The 27,326-nt window shown below is 38.5% G+C and overlaps 2 protein-coding genes across 4 annotated transcripts; one reads left to right on the top strand and one right to left on the bottom strand.

The window, feature by feature from the left end:
* Window positions 1-6,476: 6,476 nt before the first annotated feature.
* LOC111345390 (uncharacterized) lies at window positions 6,477-12,323 on the bottom strand. Its single transcript, XM_088749448.1, is given in 10 exon segments — window positions 6,477-7,072; window positions 8,102-8,335; window positions 9,317-9,454; window positions 9,817-10,191; window positions 10,533-10,751; window positions 10,854-10,950; window positions 11,035-11,166; window positions 11,314-11,427; window positions 11,540-11,704; window positions 12,078-12,323. Coding segments are annotated over 10 exon segments (2,052 nt in total). The 5' UTR covers window positions 12,318-12,323; the 3' UTR covers window positions 6,477-6,734.
* Window positions 12,324-17,818: 5,495 nt separating this feature from the next.
* LOC111345391 (uncharacterized) lies at window positions 17,819-26,965 on the top strand. 3 transcript variants are annotated; one of them, XM_088747176.1, is made up of 9 exons: window positions 17,819-17,903; window positions 19,357-19,468; window positions 21,212-21,592; window positions 21,903-22,013; window positions 22,857-23,237; window positions 23,548-23,658; window positions 24,063-24,443; window positions 25,552-26,169; window positions 26,768-26,965. In XM_088747176.1, exons 2-9 carry the CDS (start codon window positions 19,369-19,371, stop codon window positions 26,785-26,787), a joined length of 2,103 nt encoding a protein of 700 aa, XP_088603302.1. In that variant the 5' UTR covers window positions 17,819-17,903; window positions 19,357-19,368; the 3' UTR covers window positions 26,788-26,965. The 3 variants fall into 3 exon arrangements, with proteins under 3 accessions (XP_088603302.1, XP_088603300.1, XP_088603301.1); XM_088747174.1 differs by lacking the exon at window positions 26,768-26,965 and having other exon boundaries at window positions 25,552-26,231; XM_088747175.1 differs by lacking the exons at window positions 17,819-17,903; window positions 26,768-26,965 and having other exon boundaries at window positions 19,346-19,468; window positions 25,552-26,231.
* The last annotated feature ends 361 nt before the right edge of the window (window positions 26,966-27,326 follow it).

The raw sequence follows: 27,326 nt of genomic DNA, 5'->3' as shown, positions 1-27,326 counted from the left end.
GAGGCAAGTTTCGAGCGCCAAAGGCGCGAGCCGCTAGAGGGGTCTGGGGGCGTGCCCCCCAGAAAACATTGAAATCTAGAGGTTTAGAAATGCTCTTTTAAGGATTTTCCGTGGCATTTTTCTTCAGAAAAGTCAATCATTAAAAAAAATTAAAAAAGGCCAAAATTAAGACGAGGCAATTTCCTCGTCTTGCCTCATGCTAGCTACGGCCCTGCCACTTTGGTGAGGGCTGGCGACAACCAACAAAATCTGCTCTAACCTGATAACTTCAAGCATTAAGGTATCTTAACATTTTTAAGCTGTTCCTTCGATTGATCAGTCTAGCTGTGTATACTTTGGCATTTACGTGGTACCAAAATGAATGGTAATCTCTTCAAATGTCAATTCACTGCTTAGTAATGGTCGAAAGGACGCATAATTTATTTTACCTCGAAGCTTTCCTTATGAAACGGAACGGGCGATCAGCCTAATTTAGTGGAGCCATTTTTGCCGGATATAAGAGATTGATTAAACTTTGGAGGCAGACTTCTCTTTTTTAGCTTTAAGAAGCTTTCTGTCGTAACACAAGAAGAATGTAACTTCTGCTTTTTGACGCCATTTATCACAATGAAATCGTGGTAGCCAATATATTTCCTAAACTTGTATTTTTCCTATCATTAAGTCATCCACCGAACCAAACAGTCTGCACGCCAACTCACCGTCGTTTCATCTTTGCGTGTACTGACGACTCCTAACAGGTAAGACTTGGAATTTTATTCACTTTGTGCTATTATCTTTCGAAGATCACACCTGACTTCAGCAGAGATTGGCAGAGCTTGTTTGCAAATAGCAGTGTTATTGAAAAAAAAACTTCGAGTCATGGGCATCAATTCAATAAACCAAATTTAAGCATCTTTTAGTTGGTTTTTGATGGTGTTTTTTCAAAAGTGGAGTTTCTACTAACTGAAGTTTCTCCAAACAAACGACTGGCTCGGAAACGTATTTAACAGTCGTCCTTTCAAATCTTGTGGTGATCACATCCCATAAATTAAGATAGCTCACTTTACACCAGCCATCAGCTTGAATGTGCGCATGTAAGAGTTAGTGCGCGCCTTGCTGACTGGTAATTTACTTTGCGTTTTTATTCTTACTCATCAACTGACTTCCTGGCTCCACTGGAAAATAATTGTTGGAGAAAGCTGAAAACAGTCCGCCAGTATGCTAATGTTATTTTTCAGTTCAAGAAATAACGTTTGATTTGAGCTACAAAGAGTATGAATTAGTAAGACTTGTTAGGATTACCATGACAAATGAGACTGTAACCAGTTTTAAGGAAATTGTACAAGTTCTTCCCAATTTACCTACCCCATCCCTACTCTTAACGAAACACGTGCATGGCAAAAATAAAAAAATTAAATGTTTAAATAAGCAAATGAGAAATAAACCTTGAAAAAGCTATTCTTCAGTGTGGTGTGTAATGATGACAAATTAAAATTGCTCACAAGCCGAGTCAAACACAAAAAATAACAAATCGTGCACGAAGTGTAAGAGTTAAATGAAATTTGTCTCATAATATGCCTAATTAGATTTTCCGTCAAAGTAAAACGATTCGTCTTGCAAACGCTCACAAGGATAATTTTTATCTGAGTAAAATGCTGCCAAAACATGCCCAACCATCCGTTCAAAACAGATCAGTTGATTCATCCCTTAAACGCTCCTAACAATAACTGTTATCTTATCACAATTCCATCAGTCATTAAGATAAATTTCAGTCATGTTTATGTACTGATGCATGCTTTAAAATTATCAGCGAATAAAGGCTGATAGTTGCTAAAGAAACTGTTTGGGGCTGCGTCGGTAGGTGTAACGAAATAATTTGAATATATCAACAAAGTTCAAATGGTAAATTGGCCACCGTTACGATTATAAAGGCTGACGTTTCGAGCGTTAGCTCATCGTCGGAGCTCAGATGAAGGGCTAACCCTCGAAACGTCAGCTTTTATAATCGTAACGGTGGCCAATTTACCATTTCAACTTTGCTGATATATTCAAATTATTAAAATTATTAGATAAACTCCTAAACGTTTTACATGTATAATATCTTGACACGGTTCATCTGTGCTCGACAAGATGCCAAATAAATCTACATATGTCTTTCAAACTGGCTTTTTCGAGATTTGTGAGATTTAGAACTACCAAAAGTAGGTCTTCGCTAAAGGATGGAAACATTTTTCCAACAATTACGTAAGACAATTTGTGCGAAATGAAAGTTATCAGCTTTAAAATATAGGTTAAGAGCAAAATCATGAACAGTACAAATCAACTATTGGTTTATTTTTAGTTCCATTTTAAATATTCAGGTTCATTGTGGAACGATTGAGCGCTTTTCTGGCAAAGGAAACCGTAGGCAAAATGTGCGTCACACCTCCAAATTCATGAGCAAACTCAATACTTTTTATTTCGGGGCTACGATTGTAAATCTCTCACCTGCAAACTTCATTGAAGCAAATTACAACATTTTGGAATCGGCTTTTTGTGAAACTCAAAGACTTTGACTGGTTCGTAACCTGAAATAGGGATTTCTTCGGAATTCATTGAGTTGAACTGGATAATTTGCATTTCGAAGTGTCGGAAAAATGGGTCTTCCGAGCAGTCATCCACATCAAAACATCAAGCAGAAGAACCAGTTTACATAGAAAAACACCAAATTTTTTTCTTTCTCTTTTACGGGCCTAAGAAGCTATAATTTTTAATACGAACATTCTCGTCACCATGTTTCCACGCTTTACAATGACCAATTTACAATTACAACTAAGGACGTATGATGCACTATTCTTCGCAGTAGATAGCGCTATTTATGCAATAGCGAAAATCAAACCTGAAAAAAATCAGGCCTGTACGGGATTCGAACCACTGACCTCTGCGATACTAGTGCAGCGCTCTACCAATTGAGCTAACAAGCCAACTGGGAGCAGGCCGTTGATTCGTAATAAACCCGTGAAAGTGATAATGAGATACAATGAAATATATGAAGTTCATATATTTTGTACTGCGGTATTAGATACATATGATGCACGATCCTCGCAGTAGATAGCGCTATTTAAGCAATAGCGAAAATCAGACCTGAAAAAAATCAGGCCTGTACGGGATTCGAACCACTGACCTCTGCGATACTAGTCCAGCGCTCTACCAATTGAGCTAACAAGCCAACTGGGAGCTGGTCGTTAAGTTGCTTCGTAATAAACCCGTGAAAGTGATAAATGAGATACAATGAAATATATGAAGTTCATATATTTTGTACTGCGGTATTAGATACATATGATGCACGATCCTCGCAGCAGATAGCGCTATTTAAGCAATAGCGAAAATCAGACCTGAAAAAAATCAGACCTTACAGGCCTATCTTTCCTTCCCTTGGTATTGCCACTCTGACATGAAATGGATCTCTCTATTCTAATAGTGTTAGTATTGTAACTAAACTGATGAAGAAGTGAAACCTGTAACAAAATGTTGATGATTAATATGGATGATTTAATAACATAACCACGAATGACTTGGAATAATTTGAGTAAGGAGATATTTGTCATAGATTACCATTTAAACAAAAGTCCAGCTGCCTGTGCACTGATCCTGTCAGCTTCATTTTATTATTTCTAAACCTGTCAACAAATAAAAAGCATCAATAATAATTGGAAATAGCTTTCTTTTAACAGGTCGGACTGAAAATAAAGCGATACTTACATATTTCAATATCCTCGGGTTTGAAGTGTTTCTCGCATGCGTGTACTTTGTCGTTTTTTATCTGCTCCCTGAAATCCTGGTCGATTTTGCGTGATTTTATTACTTCTCCGAGCCAGTTGTTGCGCCATTTTCGATCATGAGCCTCGTCTTTCGCGACAGGCAGCTTAAAAATTCCTATTCCCTTCGATCGTCTGCACGATCCGCAGCCAAGGACGGAGCAGTTGACCCCTGGCATCACTTATGAATCCTTTTAAGATAATATTTCAGTTAGATTATTTCTAGATCATCTGTAAAAAAAGAATAAACTCGAAGCAAGCCCACACGCTGGTCGCCATCTTCATATTTTGTGCACCTTCGCGGTCACGTGACAGGCCATAAACCAACACAAAGGGTTCCATCGTCGGAAGTCCGCCGGCTTTCATAACCAGTTCCCTCTATTAACTCTGGCGGCCATGACCCACAACGAACGTCTGCCTCGATTTTCAACAAGGACGAATTTCAAATATCGTCGTCACTTCAGTTCTTTTGAGTAGTTTCATAAAACACTTTAACTTCATCAGGCTGATAGTTGTAACTTCCTACCAGTAATGATCGGGTAAAGGAGCTGCCATAACTGTGGCCAGATGGTGGACTGTAAGTCCATCCAAGGCTTGAGTAAGACCTAGGTTGGATGAGGCGTAGTTGACAATGTAAATATCGAGTCCTCCACCAAATGTGGGTCTATATAGCTAGAAAAACTGTAAATGGACCCGCGTCGAGAACTATACTTTCCTGTTTGAGACAGTTTCACTGGTCATGAAGTACGTCATGGTGATTTAGAAGCTCAAAACAGAATGGTAAAGTACTTGAACAAAATTTGCGTTTGGAAAGTCTCCAGTTCTTCTTTTCACTACTTTTAATTCCTTTTACAGATATCTATGAACGTTTCAATTTTCTTTCTCTTAGGTTGCAGCAGTGGTTAATTCCTTATGTTTTCGTTTAAAATTTTTCGCGGGCAATTTGTGCGCGGCTAGCCAGATTGATCCCCCCGCACATGCCCAACGTTTAACTGCTGGTTTCAGTTGTTGCGCGGTTATGCTGTACAGCCAGAATGCTTGGCACTTACCGCCCTAGATGCGTCTAATCTTAGTCACCAGGCCCCATACTTACGACTGTAACTACAAAGAAGAAGATTTCCAACGTGACATTCGCATCCCTTCTCACCGCAAATAAGTCGATGTCTACGTCTGAGACAAACTGAACACCTATTAACTTATCACCATGATTGACTGTGCCTTTGTCGACTTCATTTTGCAATTCAAGCTCCGTTTTGTTCGCCTACCATTTGTAATCCCTTAGCTACAGCAGTCATATCCTTGTCGCCGCCATCGTCGACGATACTATCACATCCACTTTTTGCGCTAGTGTTATCTTGATAATTAACAGTATCATCCATTGCAAAATCCTGCTCTATATGCATTTCATTTGCATAACTATTACGATAAACCTGTTTGATATTAACATTAATTTGATATCCTGATACTCAGATATTTTCGAAAGCCCATTGCTACAAGTAATTGTAGTTTCTAAGTTGGATCAAAAGCCTACGATGTGAAGACCATGAATAAATGCAAAAACTTAAGCATAAACAAAGTACCATCAAGTAATCGTTCAATACTCGACTTTCTCGTTTAGTTGCATCACGGGCCATAATTTGTAGCAGTAGTAGTTCTTTATTTAATGTGGCACCACACTTAGCTACAAGTTACTTTCCAGGAAGCCCAGAACAAAATATTCAATAAAAAATTACAACCTACATCAAGAATTATGTACATTAAGTAAAATATTATTATAATAAAAAGGATATCGCAAATTTAAATATATATTTGTATACATGTGTAGTAAAGCAGAGATCAAAAAACAAAAAACTAAAAACTTAAAATTTTAGGTGACAGATATCGTGAAGAAACGTTCTTGTGCCAGCCTTTACGCGTATAGCATCTGGTAGCACGTTCCAAGTCCTAGCAGCAAAATAACAAAATGACTTAAAACCATGCTTCGTACTGTTAACCTTAGGTAAGGAAAGCATGTTAGTGCCTCTTAAATTGCAATCAGTCCTCCTTGGTCTAACCAAGTCAGCAATAGGTCTGGGAGCCTTATTTTGAAAGCAGTTATTGACCGTTAACAACATATCTTGAATCCTACGACTCTTCAGTGTCGTATGCAAGCCGACACAATCGAGCAGTTCTTCATATGAAATACCCTTATCTTTATATACATATCTAAGCGCACGTTGATTTACCCTTTCCATTTTCGTTGTATTCCTTTCCCCACAGTGGTGCCATAGCTGGCTACAATAATCAAAGTAAGGTAAAATAAATGCGTGATAAAGTGTTTCCTTGGTTTTAAGAGGCAGGATATTTTGAGGCTATTTAAAGCATTAACCTCACCTGCCACCTTTCGACAGATTGATGCAACATGAGCATCCAATTTCAGCTTGTCATCCAATGTTACACCTCATGATTTTATCTCACTGGGAAATAGGTATTGGCCTCCCTGCGCATTCTAACTGGAAATCAGAATCAGTGTTCCCTAACTTTGATTTCTTAGGTGATCATTCCTAAAATTTTGTCACATCAATGCAAGTCTCTTTGCTAAATCGTATAAATGAAAAATTCATAAACGCCGGATGGTAAAAAAATCTTCGGTGCTGCGCTGGTTACTGAAATCCAGTGGGTCATGCGCGTGCATTAGTGTATCATGTGACTGTCGATTGATTCAGCGAACGGAACAAGAAACAATAACCACCTTAATTTCCACCATTACATACAAACATTTTTACAGGAACTTTTTGAAACCTTTTATTACTTGAATAACTTTTTATGCTGTTTATTCCAGATCTACATTGCCTAACAAGCATTTAAAGTGATGAGGAGTCTACCCCTATAGGTCATTTTAATTTACTGAATTAGCGTTTTTTAGTTTTCTTAATCCTGCACGAAGTTTTTATTGACCTTCGATTCAACAGATATGCATCAAGTAGTTTCATAAAACACTTCAATATCGTCAGGCCGAAAAATGTGACTTCCTGCCAGGAATGATTTGGTGAAGGAGCTGCTATAACTGTGGCCAGACGATGGGCTGTAGGTGTATCCAAGGTTTGAGTAAGAATTTGTGGATGAGGCGTAGCTGGGAATGTAAAAATCGAGTCCTCCACCAAATCCGGGTCCAGAGTCAGAACAACTGGATATGGAATCGCTCCTGTAGTAACTGTATTTCCCTTGTTGGGTCAATCTCACTGGTCCCCAGCCTAGCTTGTTAACCAATGAGAACAAAAAGGCGCTCGAAGTGTACCGGTGTCCACAACTAGAAGCTGAATAACAAGTAAAGAATTTGAAATATAACTCAACAGTCGATTCGTATTTAAAATTTTCAGAGACACTCATGAAATTTAGCAACATTTATTCTATCAGCGTGTGCAAAGGATATCATCATAGGCTATGAAACATCACCAACCTTCCAAATCTATTCAAAGTATCACGTTTACCCTATTTAAGGCATTAATTACGTTTTAGCGTTTATGTTCAGCGTATTTATTTCTGGGCGGCGTTTATTTTAGGGTGGTGCTTTTTTCTTTTTTCGGAATCATATTTCTTAACTCGTTGACACAATCACGGTAAAACATTAGCAAATATTATGTGACTGGAAATTTTTCCCCGACCGTTTGTTTGAAATATTGAGAATCTGCCTAGAAGAGGAATATCGAATTTCTCCCCGTCTGGCCCCGGAAGCCCGGACAAAATCAATCCCCGAAATGATATTAAAAGTTTCTACTGCCTTTTACTTTCTTCAATATTTAGAAATTTTAAATTCACCTGCCGTGGTTGAAACTTGGTGCAGGCCCCAACTGCTTGTATAAACCCTGTTTGAACATACCCTTCGCTTCTTTTGCGCATTGCTCGCGTTGTGCGCTAGTAACTGATGAATAAAATAACTCATCTGACGGCAATTTGTTTCACACAGTGTTACTTGAAAATACAATCACTTACAACCCAAGCTTGAAAGGCACTCGGAACGAAGGCTATGATTAGTTTGTTCTGTTTGTCAGGCTACGCTATACCTACTCAAAGACGCCGTGGATACCCTTGATTTTCTTTGCTCTGCCGTTTTTACACTTTTGAATTACTATAGTATAAACAACGAGTGGAGGCTTTTTTTTTTAATTCAAGGTAAGTTCCTTTTCAAAGGAATGTGCTTGATCTGCTCGCTTTCGCCTATATTAGCGCCTGTGTCTGATTGTGCGATAAACAGATGAACTCAAGATTTTAAACAATGATTTGTAGGTGCTATTTTAGTGAGGATAAAAAAAAATCCACATAAATGCAATCAATGGTGCACTTACTCCAAGATAAGCTGTTGTATCCACCAAAGATTTATTTTCCCACACGGACAATAGTCACCGTCGGCCCTTGGCCATCACACAATGAGTGGAATGTAGTGCTGGCCCAACCATCAATTGATGCTCTCCAACAGCGCTTCCAGTAGGAGGACTGGCTCTGCACAACGGGCTTCAACCAATTGCTTAGTGTTTTAAGGTAATTGTTATCATTTGCCAGTATTGTAGAATGATCCAACCCTTAATAAAGGAGATAAGTGTTATTTTTACAATGATTTCACCTTTCTTTGTTGATTTTCAAGTCACGAACAAGGTCCAAAGCGAGGGAAATGTTCAAAGTACCTAATTGAAGGGCTTGGCTCCAAGTCGTCCCGCTGATCTATTCTTAATATGGAGTGAATCTACTCAGTAAAATCTGGAGGGCTTCTCTACCTCCCGGTAGTTGCTCTTACCTAAGATTAAATACCTAAGAAAGAGATTTTCGTATAGCGGAGAAAAACTATGGAACTCACTTCGCGAAGACATTTGATTGCGCGAGTCTTAGCATCATTTAAAACAGAAATTAAGGATAACTCCTTTCACATCTCTTTACATTCATACAAATATTTATTTTACATTTTAACACAATGTACTTTTTCACAAATAAACTCCGTATCTGTAACCGCACGCCCCTTTTGGATATCAGCCTAGTTTATGGGGCATACATGTTTTAAACAAAGTGTATTGTGGTCGAACCTGTAGTAGCTGTACAGCATTCAGCGGTCACCCGAGTTTAAGAAATTGACTCTCAATTGAACCGTAGTGAATGCGTTGCTGGCGGATGCCATACACTAGGCGCAGATGTGACAGTAATTCTGTTCACTTTTGCAATAAGTAATGTCCGGAAAGCTTCAAGTAGGTCAAAATATCAAGATGTAATTTTAAACTCAGTTGTGACGGAGTATATTCGTCATGAATGTGGGTATACGTTGAAAAAATTTCAGCCATCCTAAATACTTTTTGATAAAAGACTTGCAGGACAGTTTTTAAATTTAATTCTAAAACATTTTGAAGAAAGCCGAAAAATAAGTACATTTCCTGAATTAAGCCTTGCAGCAAAATGATTAAAGTCTATTTTTTAGTTTTTAATTTTATGAAAGTTTCCCAATGATTTCCGGAAAAGGATAACTCATTCTTTACAAATTACAATATATTATCGTCTGATCTGTCATGATGTATCACCTGCACTGAAGAAAGAGCTGCACTGAAATCCATCTCCAAGGTATCCAGCGTTACACTTACACTTGTACGAGCCACGTTCATTTGTACTCGTGGCCTGCTTGTGACAGTAATTTAGCTCATTTTCACATTCATCTAAGTCTAGTAAAGGAACAAAATGAGTTAACACCCATCTAGTACGTGAAGAGATAAAAAAAAAGTGAGCTCCTGCTCTTAGCCCATGGTCATAAAATTGTATTATGTTGTTACGCACGACATATACGTCTCACCTGGGAGTATAGATAGAGACCAACGAACTCTCCTGAACGAGAGGTTGACAAAATGCCTGGGTAAAAACGCGATGGACTGACATCCTACTCAGAAGACGAAGTACCTATGTTTCTAGTTGCTTTTCGCTGAGTTGTAAGCGGGGTAGGCTTCACAGGGAATGAGTCATAACCCTAAGTAATTACGTTTTACTCTAAATTATAACTTATAAGCTTTATTTGATATGTTCCACTCACCCTTCTTACAAGTAAACTGATAACAATCACTACACTGCACGTCGTTCCATTCATAGTCGTGTTTCACACCAAGTGCGTGCGCACAATCTTCTTCTTTGAGGTTATTTGGCTGGTTCTCGGCCCATGCTGTAAAGTTTCCATGTCGACGATCCACCCAAGTAAAGTCGCCATCTGTTGATATGTCATTCAAACCCAGCCAGGATTTATCTCCATTATGGCGATGTTGTATGTAAATATTTTCTTCATTGTTGTTGACATCAGCAAGAACTGAGTTTTCTTGTCTGCATTCTTTTACAGCTATGGTCCAATTTGTACAGGTATCACTTGTGTGGTGACAGAATCCACTGAAGTAACTCCATCCGGAAGGACAAATGTCTGGAAGTGAATATGTTATTTAATCTTGAAAGCGTTATCATAAATTTATTATGTATTTGCATGTTGTTTAAAGATGTGTTCTCTACACGCTTTTGGTCTTTCTAGTCATTCAATATATACAAGACAGATCACGTGACCAATTAACATATTAAACAGGAAGTGACTCATAATGTAACACATTTGACACATTTTAATTGCATGAAAGTGTAACTGTAAATGTCTACATTTGACCAGGAATGATTGGAAAGCCTGCAAAGATTTAAAAAAGCTGAGGTCGGAAATCTTGTTCATGTGTCTTGTCAGCTGAAAAAAAATTATTTCTCAAAGAAATATGGCCTTACCTTTACAGCCTCCAGAATGGTACAAGGTATTATTGTCAAGTCCCTTGCAGAAACTCAACTTGTACTGACATTCGTTGTCATACGTTGTTCCATTTTCGGTGCAGACTGGATCTTGATACGAAGGGCAGTTGTCATTACACACACACCGAGCTTCATGGGCACTGTATGTTTTGCAGACTCCAAATGATGGGCAAAACACGTCTAGGCAGGGATTGAGGTCTGTGAATGCAAAGAAAAATGATAGCTGCATCCGAATAAACTAAAGTGACTAAAGTTACACCACAGAATGATCGCACACGTATTTTCAGGCTGAACACAAACCTCCAATCACGTTGTAACTAACAGAGAGAGGGTCGTGTTTACTTCCTGTTCCACTCAAGTTTTTAACACAAATCCTCATGGATGTGAGGCTAACTTCCTACGCAAAGGACAGAGAAGGGACAAAAGGTAAAACAAAAGCAGAACGAAAAACATAAAACATAGAAATAGACTGCTCATTTACCTCAACCCAGGCTGATATAATGTTATTTTTCGGTAAGACGGGGCTTTTCATGCTGACTTGAGGGTTGTAAATATGATGCACAGACACAAGGACAACTGGTGAGGCATAGAAGGTTGTGTTGAACTCCACTTCCTGTAAAATAGAAGAGAGAACAATATATTTGAAAGAAAATTCTAGTTATACAGAGACCTCTCTTTTGCATACAAAAACCCTCCAAATTTCTATAGCTTGAAAAACCTCCTCGTAGTTCAGAGTCGAATCACGGTAAATTACACTCACTTGACAGAAACCATAATTGTCATCAGCTATCGGCGAAACGATGTTTGGAAAATCTGCTTCTCCTGACAGCGTTAAATTGAATTCAGAGCCATTTCCAAAAAATGCGAACCAGTCCTGTAGTAAAAAACTTCGAGGCATAAGTTGCCATCAGACAAAGTAGAGGCCGTAGAAAAAACTAATGGTTTGCACGTCCACTCCTAGAAGCTACGATAAGAATGTCTCTTACCACAATGGTGTCTTGATGTTTCCCATCGAAGGACAGAAACTCTCGGATGCACACCTCTAAACTTCCGGAATCTACATTTTCCAACCAAACATACATAGCGTCATCTGGCTTTGTGTCACGCGTGTATCTAGCTGACACAAACACGAAAGGTCTCGCAGGAAAATTCTGCGGTATTTTAAAAGCATCACTATAAATGTCTAGTCGAATAAACCTAAGTTCAAGAGGAAACTACGTGGCCACACCCACTAAAATTAACTTAGCTTATAGCTTAATTGTCTTTTACACGAGAAAGTAAAGGCTGAAATATTTCCTTCGCATTCTCTTCCATCACCCGGGTTTGAGTTTTGGGATCCACCATCAAAATTTTAAAATGTAGACTACACACTCAATTAATTATGAAAACCTGTTAAAGATAGTAATTGAGTAAATTGCTAAGATGATAATCAACAGCTAGAACATCCCGGTTCCTCTTTAGTGTTGCTTCATGGAATATCTCTAGCTTAAAGGTTTTGACCTCGAGCCTCAGCTTTACTCTAACCTGTGAGAAGGTAACTTTTTCACACTTAGCTTCCGTTGTCCATATCCCATCAAAAATAACGCTGCCAAGTGTCATTTGTGGATGATCTTGAAAAGCCAACCAATTGATGATTCCTGTTCCATTTGATCCAATGCCTGACTCACGTGCACACACCTTAAAGCCACGTGCAATAATAGATTGAACCCAGACAGCTGAAGGTGAGTGGACACGTGAGAACTTCTCACCATGACTCATCGTCATGTGAACGTTAACCTGTAATTACAACGTTAAAGCGCCTTAGAAATAACTTTGTAGTAAGATTGATGTTCACAAACTATTGTTAAGACGACTGGTAAAAGTGAAATAGGTAATATTCCTTTTTATCTTTCTGCACACTCTTTTTTTTAAGCAAGTACTTAAGATATAGCTCGACTATTCTCTACCTTATCACGGGTTTGTTTCGCCTTCTTAATAAGCTCTTGTTTAATGACTTTGTCCGAGATTAATCGTTTATTAGAACGTTGTAATGGATCTTCCCCTTTATGATTCAGTTAATCTCCATTTTTAAAGGTTTTTTCCCTGGATTGCTTCTCTTAACTTCTGAAATCTGGCCTTGAAATTCCCGGTAATTCGACGATGGGAGTAGCAAAAAGAAGAGACTGAAGAACACGATTGAAAAAAGACGCTTCATGTTCAAAAAGGAGCAACAAAAGAAAGTCATTGGGAAGGCGTATTCTTAGGCTTTGCATGGCCAAGCTCAGCTACAACCTTCCTCACTTGTTAACATGACAGAGTTTCTTCAACCACAAGGAACGGCGTAAATCAAAATTGTAAAAAAGTACTTACTGCTCCTAATCCCTGGAATGCATTTGGGAATACAACATTTGTACAGCGGGGCAATCGACAATGAAGAGGGGGTGAACATGCACTGTTCCAATCCTGCACAGTTTTGAAAATATTAAGCCTGCCAGTTTGGAGTGGAATACCTATAGGTAAGAGCAAGTATCCTTGTAAGAAAAAATCGAGATGGCCCGGAGGGAAAACAAACACCACTTTACAGCCACGTTGTTTTCTTGACTGGCAAAGGCATGAGATTACTACTATGTTTTCCTGCTGTAGAGGAATGCGTGACGTCATGTCACGGATTCGAGTTATTCATCGTAAATGCTCAACTGAATATTTCGTAAGGTAAACCGCGAAGATTTTCCTTTCACAGTATTCCTAGTTATTTTTATTTGCTAGGGTATGTATGTAATTCACACTAATAGTGAACTGACTGATTTATCCTTCCTGCTAGTGTCCACAACTTTTCTGCATTTCTTGTTTTTCAGATAACAGAACTACAGGTTTCCATTTCGCAAATTACAGGTTTCCATTGAACTTCGAGGAGTTTTCGTTCATTTTCACCACCACGGCCATTTGTTCTTTTTGCCGACGAGAGCGACTTCACACTTAACCTCGTTCTCGCGCTGTAATTTCTGCACCAGATTACTTAACCGCGAGAACGGGGAAGTGGCCGATTGATTGACCGTAATTAATCCTTAATTATCAAAGATATCAGTAATAGGATTTTTGGATAAGTGATTTTCCAGGAGAGGTCTTGTTCCTGATCACATATTGCGCCAAGACAAACTTCTAGAAAGTATTTAATAGTAAATGTCAGTAAAAATCAGAGAAATCGCGGACTTAGCTCAAAATTCAATTTTGCTCATACTTTGTCCATTGGTAGGCTTAAGTCCCATACATAGGACAGCAATTTCCGTTTGTTAAAATTCTCGCTTGTATGGGAGAAATCTACTTGAAACGGTTTACAATATTTTCTTGAACAAAACCTTTGAAATTGTCATAATTCGTGGCGCAGTCGAGTCAGTTCATCGTAAGTTTTAAATTAGTTTCTCACTAATCCTATTCGTCTGATGCTTCTGCAGTTGATTGGCAGCACAACCAACTCATCACCTTTCCTTAAGAATAAAATATGATTTTTTTTTTTCAAGTGCACCTACAGCTGCTCTGAAATAAAATCGTTGGTACTTCAAACAAACGTGTCAAAAATGCCCGCGGTACGCAATGAAATTGACTTGGAAACCTCCCGAGCTATGTTCAAGTCTAGGATAGCTTCAACTTTCTACCGTTTTATTTCCCTATGATCTTTTGTAACTGTACAACGAGACATTCCTGAGTAGTCCAGTGGTCAGTGCGCTGGACTCTGGGTCCGTTGGCCCGGGTTCAAGTCCTGGCTGGGGAATGACGTTGTGTCCTTAAGGATAGACGCTTCACTCACATTGCTTCGTCTTCTCGAATAAGCCGTAGGTCCCGTCTCCTGCAGGGTTAGGGGTAGGAGACGTAAAATTCCCCTGCACGAGATTACTGTGTAGTGGATATCCTCTCCGGGATGGGATGGGTGGGAAGGTGAGAACGTTACATGAACTGCCAGAGGCGCCTGATAAAAATGCTGACGTCCGATCTCAACCTTACTATATTGTTAAGCGCGACTGAATATATCCACATAGAAGTCTGCGCTATCTAAATGTAAATATGTAATGTAATGTAAGCCAATTTTCAATATCTGCCATTTTGAAGTAATTAACACTTCACACGTGTGCAGTTAAAAGTTTCCAATGTGAAGCTCTTCTAAATTGTTAAGCGAAGCAAAATCAATGGCCGGAATAAGTTAAATACGCACCAGAGCAAAATGTAGAGGTACACTTAACAGAAATGGGTCCAGAAACGTTTACAAAATCGGTCAGTACAAAACGCAGATTGCAGACTGCACACATGACTACAGCACACGTGATTTTTGTTATAAGCTACTCTGTTTCAACTAAGTATCGCTAGCATGGCGTCCTGGCGCCGAACAAGAGTGAATCTTTTTGGGTATGGATTTTGGATTTTTTCATGTTTTTGGTACACTTCAAGAGGGCGAAAGAACGCAGAACGAAAACATGTTTTCCTGAATTTCCGTGGAAGATGATGACTTTGGATCGACGATTGCATGACAATACATTAACGAAAAAACAGTCTGGTCTGCATTTTATACCTAGTCTGCAGTCTGCAGTCTGCGTTTTGTACTGACCGTTTACAAAGTCTGCTGTGACTCACTTCTTGACCTCGTCTTTACGTGTTTGGCTCGTCATGACATGTGAGTTTGTTTCGTGCTAAATTCTGCTTTCTCTTTTTCACAAGCGACCTTTGTTAAGTAAGTCGGCTTCATGTTGGCGACGTTTCCTATCAGAACACTTTTCAGTGTTGCACTGGTAGAAATAAAAGCACTTGACACATTGCAATAATCGAGGACCTTTCAATGCGCCTTCGATCACTTGACTGATCTGTCACGCAATTGAATACCAGGTATCATCGAAGCCGTGACTGCACTCTTTTTAATGTTGGGAGAAGTAATTTTAAAAAGACCCACACATTGATTGCGTGCGAAGAATGAACCCATATTTTTCTTAAACATAGTGACCTTCTAAAGTTGAATGTTCTAGTCCCAAAGATTTGCTTTTTGCGTAACCTGCTCAGGTAGGCTACGTAATGAGCAACATATTGCCCATTATTGATAGACGTGGACACGTAGTTGGAATTTTTGGCACTTTGAATTAGAAAAAAAATAAATTACCATAAAGAAACTTCCTTTCCATCTAAACCCATTTATTTTTTTACTTTTACAGTGTACCATAAAGGCCCACACTTAAAGGTCAATTTCATCGTCTTTTCCATTTTCCGAACATTCTTAGAGGCGTGGCTCCTGATCTGACATTAGTGAGGTCACTTAATTTTAAAATTTTAGAAATAAATTATAGCTCTTGTAGGGAGAATTAATTGCTTGATACTATTAGCGTTTGAACAATATTCAGAAAAAAAATGAAAGTATATTTGAGAACGTCTATCCTTAAACTGTATCTGTAATATAGTTATTGGGTTCTACTTCTCGTACCAAGCGTTTTTGGCAGTTGTTTTAGGGTACCATAGAGCTATTGAAAAACAGCCGCAGGGTGTCATCGAGAAAAAAATTCATAAAATATTGATAACGAGAACATATCTGCTTTTCATGTCATCAATGTATTGTTCAAGACCCTACTATAATGGTATTGCAAAGGAAAATTCATAGATAATTATCGACTTACGCAGGCAAGCCATGAATATGACAGAATTTCGATGTTTCAAAAATCGAAATTTGGCTCGATCACACTCGACCGTTTTTATTTAATTACTCTCTAAAAAAAAGATTAGAAAAAACTAACCCTGTTTTGGTTATTTTGGTACAAAGGTCTATCGATATAGAAAGTATTAGCGAAATCGATTTTTTGGCTGCGTCCGCCAGTTCGATGATCATATCTGATTTTGACTGACTGTTCCTCTTAATCTCCCTGTCCCTGTTGTCACAAAATGTGATAAAATAACAAATTTTTCCTTCTATAGTTAAAAAGGGTGATTTAATGCTTTTCTGGTGACTGGACCTTTTCCGCAATGTTTTAAGAGCTGAAAATTAATTGGAAAGATCTGTATTGCAGACACTAGGAATGTCAGTTATTTTCCCAGACGATAAAAACATTCTCTTCATTTGGCTGCTTGGTTTAATTTGGGGAATTTCAAAGAAGTTTCTGGTCATGAAGCACTAACTTCCAGTGGTTTCTTAAACTACGGCCTAAATGATGTTTATACATCTTCATTAGTTTAAAAGCCCACCAAAATATTTCTCCAAATCAAGAAACTTAACCAGAGCCAGTTTGAGAACATTTTACAAAAGTGTTATCGCGTTTCTTGACATGTTCAAATGAACCGTATCAAGATATTCTGCAAAACAAATTTAGATCTGCAATAAAAAAAGAAAAAATGCAGGGACCTTGCTCTCTCTCAATGGTCAGTAATTTTGATGTTATGACTGACACCTTGTTTTGAAATGATTTAAAGATAACGGCTATTTCTGGTTCTTTGGCTCTGTTGGGGTCAACAATTTAGTTTGTTAACCAAATCTTGTCATTCAACCACTTTCGCGACAAAATAATTTGAATATATCAACAAAGTTGAAATGGCAAATTGGCCATCGTTACGATTATAAAAGCTGACGTTTCGAGCCTTAGCCCTTCGTCGGAGCGTTTGAATAATATTCAGAAAAAAAATGAAAGTATATTTGAGAACGTCTATCCTTAAACTGTATCTGTAATATAGTTATTGGGTTCTACTTCTCATACCAAGCGTTTTTGGCAGTTGTTTTAGGGTACCATAGAGCTATTGAAAAACAGCCGCAGGGTGTCATCGAGAAAAAAATTATAGCCCCGTTAGCCCTTCGTCGGAGCGAAAGACGAAGGGCTAACGCTCGAAACGTCAGCTTTTATAATCGTAACGGTGGCCAATTGCCATTTCAACTTTGTTGATATATTCAAATTATTTTGTCTGATTAATGACTCGTTTCAATGCATCATGCAGTAGGACTGGTCAACGAAGTCCAACGTTACCGTTTTTACCCCAAAGAGTTTGACTTTGTTATTTAATCTTATTTTTGACAACGGAGAGATTAAAAACTTTCTAGATGTTTCCCTTTTTGTTGGTTTGCTACTATGTTTAAGTATTTTCACGCAAATATTCTCAAATGGTCTTTTGTTTTTTTTGGCGGAATTCTTTGATAATTTCATTCATTAACTATTATATTAAGTACAGTGGGAGAGATGTGCACACTCACTGTTACTATGGTGACGTCAAACCTGCCAGCCAATCAAGAAGCACATTTCATTGAACCCCACCCTTTTAAACGCACCAAATTCAAGATAGTACGACAAGTCATCTAGTTGCAGTTTTCATTCGAGAGCTTCACTGGGCTTTAAATCTCCTGGTCATCCAGAAATACAGGTAAGTGTTAGTTCTTTTTGTCTTGTTCTTTCAGTTAATGGTTTCATATCCTCTGCCTAAAGACAAGAATCATTAGTACTAAGATAGGTACTGTGATTAACTCAGGGAATGTTTCGGCAATCTTTTTAAAGCAACGCTTCGGCACGTCCAACTAGAAAGCCGCTTCTGAGAAAATTATCAGCTTAACTGAAATGAAAATGTTGCTTTATACACTAAATATAGAAGCAGACTTTGACATGAATAGCTATTATGGGTGTTGCTGAGTGGAGACTCCAAAACCAGAATGAAATAAGTTTCGTAATGCAAGAATGGGTTTCTCGCCCCGTATCCAATGGGGTACTAATGCCCAAAACTGTTTCAATGACATCGAGTCGTGATACTCAGAAATAACCAAAAGCCATGTTCCATAGAACCCTACGTTGTTTTCATTTTCTCCAAATCAAAAAGGCCACACTCACGCGGTGAATATAGCTTCGTTCAACATTTTTAAGATGTAAATACGTCTGTGGCCGGAGGGAAAGGGTAAATTAAGGTTATTGTGTGCTTCTTTTAATTAAAGGTGAGACCTTGCAGGGCTCTGAGGATTTCAACATAGCAAAAGTTATACAGAAGCGCTGCATCATCGCTGCTTTATCGCTATATCGCCTTATCACATCGTTGTTAAAGAAACATGACTTTTGGCCGCGAATATTTTATCTTAAAGCATTTTTCCGAAATTACAGCTTTTTAGAAAAACAAGAAATTTAAACTTTCCCTTACGAGTGTTCATTGCCGAACCATTCAAATCGCTAAAGTTCCCTCACAAAAACAACAATATAGAACGTTCACAGGTAGTAGTGCGTTTATTGTGATGATAATCGAGAATGTTTATTGCATCATTGCACTTTGGCACGATAATATGCAGATCTCAAGCACAGTCTCGTTGGTCCTATGACATGGGCTGATTACGAGCAGGCAATCAAGCAGGCAATCAAAGCGGGGAGGATGCGAGAGGTCGCCAGATTTCTGCGAGAGGCCTGGAAAGGTCCTCGCATGAGACCTCTCACGGACCCTTACATATTCGTAAAGTTTAGCATCGCATTTCCCTTGTTTGTTGATCATTATAAAAATGCGGAATGACAAACTATTTTGACCATTTTTCTTTGATGTTGATGCGGATCCAGAGGCTGGTTTTTTCTTTGCTCGATTACGTTGACATCACCTAGTCATTCTGCATCTTTAAACCATAGTTATTAGAGGGAACTACTAACTACGTTTAAACAAAACTGTAGTCACACTCGTCGCACTAGTCCTAATGTTTCGCCTGTTGCAGGCGCAGTATTTATAAAAAATGTAAAACACTCGAGTAATCACTTAAAAAAGTCGGCGTCAATACAACTGAATAGACTGGAGTATTAAAAAGTTTTACAGTTTTGCGTGTTAAAAGGAAAACGAAGACTTTCTTCTGTTCCAGATACAAGAAAGCATGAAATCAGTGATCTGCGTCATCATCCCCGCCGTCTGTCTAATCAGTATTGGCAACTCTACTCCTATGGACAAGGGGAGAGATATAAAAGAAGATCCTGGTAAGTTGAACCAGACTCAATTCCTTATTTATTTGTAATATCTTACGAAAAGACAAGCGCATAGTTTGGTCATAATGTACTTGTTCTTAAACGGAGAGTAATGGTCATGATGAGCGCTGCTAAAGCAACATGGCATTTTTGTTTGACTTGTAACTCCCGAAAATAGGAAGAAACTTGAATATCTTTGCGGGTGGGACGACGAAATAACATTTTCGCGGGTTAAAATCGTATGCTTGCAAGAGAATGAAAGGGTCATAAATTTCTCTTAATGTTGTTCACCATTTGGTTCACATGGTTACCAACTGAGACTTTTAGCATAAGTTTAATTAACATCTATATGGTAAACAGAACATTTTAGTGTGGTGGAATTACAAATATAATTTGTTTGTGATAATAGTATGTAGCTACTGATCAATTGTTCGATTTGATTTCGTTCAGGGTATTAAAAAGGCTAAGTTACTTTTATGATTATACGTATGATGCACGATCCTTCGCGGTAGATAGCGCTATTTATGCAATAGCGAAAATCAGACCTGAAAAAATATCAGGACTGTACGGGATTCGAACCACTGATCTTCGCGATACTAGTGCAGCGCTCTACCAATTGACCTAACAAGCCAACTGGGAACAGGCCGTTAAGTTGATTCGTAATAAACCTGTGATGATAAGGCTTGTGGAATAATTGTTAATTATTTAATACATTATATTCTATTTGTAACTCAGCATGACTAAGCAAAATAAAGTAAACAATTGCACATTCAGTATTATTGTCGCGTCTCCATGTCATTGTTTAATTTTTTTATCGCAAAGATCCCAGCGGTTTAAACTTGCATCAGAGTGTTTTTTTCTGAATGGGGCCCACTTCTTACTGGCGTACCTCAGGATACCAAGCTAGGCCAGTGGTTGTTCGTCCTAATCATTAAACACCTTGATACGAACGCACAGCAATGGAAACATGTGGACGACACCTCGGTGTCTAAGGTAGTAGTTAAGGGCGAACAAAGTCACGCGCAAGCAATAGATAACAGAGTAATTGAGTGGTCTCGCGAGAATAGGGTCCAGCTAAACGCCGATGAGTGCAAAGAACTTTTTCATAACATTTTTAGTGATCTAAACCATAAATTGAAGGCGCTCCTTCCACCAGACCTTGTCAACCAGTGCCTTTTTAATATGCCAAAGCTTCGCACGAACGCAACAAGTAATACGTTTATATATCCGAAGTCGAAACAGTTCGGGCGGTATTTTTATCCCACTTATACTCATGCTTTATATTTTAACATATTTATATAAATATGTTATATAGAATTTTTTCATATTATCTTAAAAATTGGTTTTCGATTTCATATCTAGGACATATTTGAAATTTTCAAGTATTATAAAGTTTTTGTAAATAATTGCGTAATTCATGATTTGGCTACGATGCAGTTTTAAAAAACTATCTATCTATATATCTTGCTATACAAATAATAACGACACGTTTGTTACCCATCCATTGCAATTGTAAAACAAGAAAAAAATAAGGAAACAAATCAGTTAAAAGAAATATATGATTACTCACTTCTGGCACATTCATTTTCCATGAAAGGTAAGTTCTAAATAGTTATTAGCGGATCATGGCTGTGACTATAATTACAAACAAAACGTCACAAATGCAATATCAGAAAAGGAAATTCAGTAAATCAAGATTTTCGTACCCCTGAGATCGTATTCTCCGTCTTTAACTGTCTACATTCCTTTTTGTAGCTTTCGATGAATGCAAACACTACCAGTTTCTCAATGACAGAGAGAGGGCTGCTGGATTTCACAGGGGAAATATTCTCAAGCGTGATCAGAGGGACCTTGTAACTCCCAAATGGTACAGGTTTACAGGAGCAGCCGGTTCTGAAATGCCAACGGCATGTGTTCCGAAATATTACTGCGGAACGCTTGCGCCAGGATGGTTGAGTACCTCTCATCCAACAAGAGTCGGACAAGTTGTGAACGGGAAGGTGTGTTTCCACTGGGGCTCCAGCTGTTGCAAGTGGAATACAACCATTCAGATTAAGAAGTGCAACGGGTTTTACGTGTACAAGCTGCCGAAGACACCTGTATGTTGGCTGAGGTATTGCGGTAACTCGGGGTTTGGTAAGTGGATAGTTTATCGTAACTTTTTAGTGGTAGTGTCACAGGAAAGGGCTATGTGATTATATCGTGATGGAGGCGTGTAGATTGCAAGAGAGGTCATGAAAAGAGAGTAGTCTGCAACAGAGAATGACAATATTTCTACGTTTCTATAATGCTTATTGGTTTAAAGCCTCGGTGTTATTATTTATATGATTATTGTTTTCTTTTAATCGTTACTGAACTCATTAGCTATTATTAGTATTATCATTCCGATGAAAAATACTATTAGCATTTTATTTTATTTCTTTTTATTCATTTCAAACTCGTCAAGATCCGTGCAAAGCTGGTAAGCCTTGTCAAAATGGCGCCAGCTGTGTCAACCAGAACGGAAGTTACACTTGCCTTTGCAGGCCTGGGTACCAAGGAAAGAACTGCGAGCAAGGTGAGGTAGCGAGAGCAATAACCTTCATTTTCATTTAATCTAAAACTAGAGAGAAAATGGTGGCTCGTTTTATTGGTTAAACCTAGTCAGTGCAAATAAGTCAGTAGTTTGTTAGATAAGAATGGAAAACTACTCAACAGGGACTACTAAAAAAGTGTACCTCAGTCACGTAAGTAATTAATAAAGAGTAAAGAAAATTCCATTTAAAATTTCAAATAAATACGTTTGTATATCCGACCACAGACAAATTAATTTGATCGATGACGAAGGAATTGGCGAAATTTTCCTTGGGGTGAACGAAATGGGGAAAATTCAAAATTAAAGCTTGCTGAAATCATGGCTTCGACGACTTTGATATCTTCGCATGTTTCGAACTGTTTTTACATACAGAAATGAACTAAACAGAATAATAATAATAAACCAAATAGAAATATGTTTGGTTTGTGTTCAGATGTTAACGAATGTATCGCAAAACCTTGCTGTAACGGTGGAACTTCTGAGAATATACCAGGAAGCTACAGATGCAAATGCAAACCAGGATTTCTTGGCAAGCACTGCGAGATAGGATTGTGTGCTTGCCTTTTGTTTTCCCTCATTGTTGATGTCGGTGCTGTCGATTTTCTTGTTGCTTTGCTCTCAAGCTTTTGCCTATAAATTTGAAATTTTTCTATTGTCAATTTCATTCGAGCACTTTCCTTTTATTTTGTTTGGATTTACGATGTAGTTTAGAGAAAAAAGGTTTATGTGGCCAGTATTAATGGTAATTCGCGAATATATTATCTTAAATATTACTAGGTCTAAATTAGGAGAATATTGTGATCTTTATTCTTCATCTTATTGCAGTTTTCGATGAATGCAAACATCATGAAGTTCTCAATGACAAAGAGAGGGCTGCTGGATTTCGCAGGGGAAATGTTCTCAAGTGTGATCAGAGGGACCTTGCAACTCCCAAATGGTACAGGTTTACACAAGCAGCCGGCTCTGAAATGCCAACGGCATGTGTCCCGAAATATTACTGCGGAACGCTTGCGCCAGGATGGTTAAGTACCTCTCATCCAACAAGAGTCGGACAAGTTGTGAACGGGAAGGTGTGTTTCCACTGGGGCTCCAGCTGTTGCAAGTGGAATACAACCATTCAGATTAAGAAGTGCAACGGGTTTTACGTGTACAAGCTGACGAGGACACCTGTATGTTGGCTGAGGTATTGCGGTAACTCGGGGCTTGGTAAGTGGATAGTTTATCGTAACTTTTTAGTGGTAGTGTCACAGGAAAGGGCTATGTGATTATATCGTGATGGAGGCGTGTAGATTGCAAGAGAGGTCATGAAAAGAGAGTAGTCTGCAACAGAGAATGACAATATTTCTACGTTTCTATAATGCTTATTGGTTTAAAGCCTCGGTGTTATTATTTATATGATTATTGTTTTCTTTTAATCGTTACTGAACTCATTAGCTATTATTAGTATTATCATTCCGATGAAAAATACTATTAGCATTTTATTTTATTTCTTTTTATTCATTTCAAACTCGTCAAGATCCGTGCAAAGCTGGTAAGCCTTGTCAAAATGGCGCCAGCTGTGTCAACCAGAACGGAAGTTACACTTGCCTTTGCAGGCCTGGGTACCAAGGAAAGAACTGCGAGCAAGGTGAGGTAGCGAGAGCAATAACCTTCATTTTCATTTAATCTAAAACTAGAGAGAAAATGGTGGCTTGTTTTATTAGTTAAACCTAGTCAGTGCAAATAAGTCAGTAGTTTGTTAGATAAGAATGGAAAACTACTCAACAGGGACTACTAAAAAAGTGCACCTCAGTCACGTAAGTAATTAATAAACAGTAAAGAAAATTCCATTTGAAATTTCAAATACAGACGTTTGTATATCCGACCACAGACAAATTAATTTGATCGATGACGAAGGAATTGGCGAAATTTTCCTTGGGGTGAACGAAATGGGGAAAATTCAAAAACAAAGCTTGCTGAAATCATGGCTTCGACGACTTTAATATCTTCGCATGTTTCGAACTGTGATCTTTATTCTTCATCTTATTGCAGTTTTCGATGAATGCAAACATTATGAAGTTCTCAGTGACAGCCAGAGAGCTACTACATCTCACGGGGGAAATTTTCTCATGTGTGATCAGAAGCACCTTGTAACTCCTAAATGGTACAGGTTTAGAGGAGCAGCCGGCTCTCAAATGCCAACGGCATGTGTTCCCAAACATCGCTGCGGAACGCAGGCGCCAGGATGGTTAAGTACTTCTCATCCAACAAGAGTCGGACAGATTGTGAACGGGAAGGTGTGTTTCCATTGGGGCTCCAGCTGTTGCAGGTGGAATACAGCCATTCAGATTAAGAAGTGCAACGGGTTTTACGTGTACAAACTGACGAGGACACCTGAATGTTATCTTAGGTATTGTGGTGACGCGGGGTTTGGTAAGTCGATAGTTTATCATAACGTTTTTGTAGTAGTTACAGGATAGAGCTATGTGATTATAGCGATCGTGATGGAGGCTTGTAGATTGCAAGAGAGGCCATGAAAAGAGGGTAGAATACAGCATATTGCACCTTTTACAACTTGAAGTGAAGAATGAAGAACGTTGCCTTGTAGCAGCACCCTGGGTACAATTCTCAAACGGCAAGGCTTATTCAATAAATGTGGAGATTTTGGAGCTGTCGTGTACTTAGCATATAAACAACGGCACTAGTTACACAACATTCCACCACAAAAGAATAGGCAAATTTAATCTAGTCGATCGATGATTAGATATAGTCGATCATTAAATCTAGTCGACGATCGGTGATTAAAAGCAAACTTTGTCTTGGCCTCATCATTTCAAAATAGGGAACTCTAATCTTTCAGTAGTCTTTATAATTATATCATTCAATAGAGAAACATGGTTTAAAAACGATTTTAAGTTATTACTGCAATGATCACCATCATCATCTTCACAGTAAATTAGCAAAGTAAAATTCGGATCCCCAGAAAATCTCTCATGGAGCCAATTAGAACTCAAAAGAAAAAGTAAAGAAATGAAAAGAAGAAAAAAAAAAAAGAAGCCAAAAGCGCTGGAAACTGAGAGTGACAAAGTTGGGATTAAATTTAGTTTTCATTTTGCATCTGACTAAGGATGTAGAATAAATGTTCGACTTGATCTGTTAAACCCGTTAAATGTGTTTCAATCTATACAATCTCACTCGTATGATCTGGACTCGTAAAATCGGATTCTTGATTTTAAGATCTGCTTTGAAAGATTTGTAGACTCCATGGAAAAGTGACTAAAACGAAACAACGCCAAGAAACTAGAACACATGGCATCACATGCAAACTAAACCCAGTACTGCGCGGGTAGGGGAAAACAACTAGATATGACGTATTGCAATCAACAGAGAAGATGACGCAAGTTGTGTGGGCAATCACAGGACTTAGCAACGGAAAACCCAAGCAATCCCTTGATACTCTAGACGCCCAATTGCAAATTGTTTTAAGACCTTCGGCCCGAAATCGATTAATTTACAGTTTCTTTTGACTTTTTTTTAAAAGATGGCGAAAGCAAGGCTGAGGAAAAACTGCCTCTTGAAGATGCAGAGGAATCGCTCTATCGTGAAGAGGAGCCATGGACGAGTGATGACGAAGTGGAATCATTTAATGCGCCAACGAAAGATGACGAAGATGAAGCAGAATATTACGAGGAGGAACCCAATGACGCTGAGGTGGAAGAGAGCGAACAAGTCGAGGATGAGGCCCTTACGAATGAGGATGAACCCGAAGAAGTACCGGACGACGAAGCCTTCGAAACAGCTGAAGAGGGAGTTGAAGCCGCACAAGATGATGGGGCCGATAGTGTACCAGTGGGAGAGGACACAAAACAGCAGGAAGATGAAGCAAAGGAAGCTCCTGTAGAAGACGAAACAGAGATAACCGAGGAGGAGGATGACGTGAAAGAGGAAGATGAACCCGAAGAGGAGGACGCTGATGAAACACCTGAGGAGGAGGATGAGGTCGAAGATTCTGTCGAAGCTGAAGTACCTGAATCACAAGATGAAAGTGAGAATCCAGCTGAAGACGAGGATGATGACACCTTTGAGGATGATGAAATAGAAGAAGTTCCTGAAGAAGAAGATGAGGCTAAGGAAGAAGAGGATGAAGCGAAGGAAGAAGGTGAGGCAGAAGAAACATTACAGACGGACGCTGTTGCCGAACAATGATGAAATATTATCGAATAGGCTCCCACTCTACGGGCTAAATTTATATCCAACTTAAATGAAAATATTTGATATAGATTGACACGGAATATATTTTATTTGGGAATGAGTAGTAAAAACATTTTACAACATATCCAATTCCTACCAGCATGATATGTTTCGTTAAATTTGATTTAACTAAGTGAAAATCAGAGACAGGGAAGTGAAAAACTTAATTTTCCATAGGATTCAAGTGCATACAGTCGCTTCCTTCTATCTTAAATAGGCCAAATTTGAAGTCGACAAATATCACTGAAGCAGCTTCCATGAAGCAAACCAATATAAACCATGTTTTACGAAAAAAGGTGTGAATGAGGTTTTAGTTGGAAAAGTTATGTGTTTGATACTTATAAGCTATTTGTGAATAACCTTTTATGGATTGAGGAATACTGCTCCGGATGGACTAGGTTTACGAAAGGAATATCTAAATAAATATTTAGAGTACCTATAAATCCATTAAAAATACGAAAATTGTCGTTTTCGCTAATTATCGACTTACTTTATGATTCTTTCAGGTTTTGAGCCGCAGACTTGATATCATAGAAGGACCAAGGATTCAAGGGGACTATTTTTTTGCAGCATGTTAGTGCGTGAAAGCAGTTTAGGGAATGAGGCTTAAGGGTTGAAAACAAAATAGTTTGAAATAAGGGGTCAATGCAATGTATGGAAGTTATGTTTAAAAGTATTTGAAGATAAAAAGAGAAGTAATTCAATTCCACTTTGCAGTCTTTGTGTGGCAATCATAGTGTGTAACTTAATTTGAATAGAATGTGGCAGCCATTTTTTGTTTGCAGTTATTCCAATATACACGACTACTACTGTACCAGGTTGTCCTTTAAAAAAAAGGAAATGTCCTGTCTTCCTCCCATAATTTCTTGTTTCATGATAGTCAGCAAAAAAAATTTAAACCTCGCTTCCTGATCTCCATCCTTTCTCCAGCAAAAAGGTGACGTGGGCTAACAGCGATAAGAGGCAGAGGGAATACATTTCAGGTGACACTAGCCTACGTAGAATAGTTTAAGAGGACATTTGCAGCAGCTAGTTTGGACAGAACGTAGTATAGGAACTTACGTG

Source organism: Stylophora pistillata, chromosome 2 (genome assembly GCF_964205215.1).
Source record: "Stylophora pistillata chromosome 2, jaStyPist1.2, whole genome shotgun sequence".
Classification (NCBI taxonomy): domain Eukaryota; kingdom Metazoa; phylum Cnidaria; class Anthozoa; order Scleractinia; family Pocilloporidae; genus Stylophora; species Stylophora pistillata.
The sequence above is the reverse complement of the archived record's forward strand: the minus strand, read 5'-3'. Positions and strand labels throughout refer to the sequence as shown.

Excerpts from the sequence above, each read along its gene's own strand:
- LOC111345391 (XM_088747174.1), top strand. The coding sequence starts at position 19,369 with ATGAAATCAGTGATCTGCGTCATCATCCCCGCCGTCTGTCTAATCAGT. Across the intron at positions 23,659-24,062 it reads AGGAAAGAACTGCGAGCAAG|TTTTCGATGAATGCAAACAT; the intron begins GTGAGGTAGCGA and ends ATCTTATTGCAG. Across the intron at positions 24,444-25,551 it reads TTGTGGTGACGCGGGGTTTG|ATGGCGAAAGCAAGGCTGAG; the intron begins GTAAGTCGATAG and ends TTTTTTTAAAAG.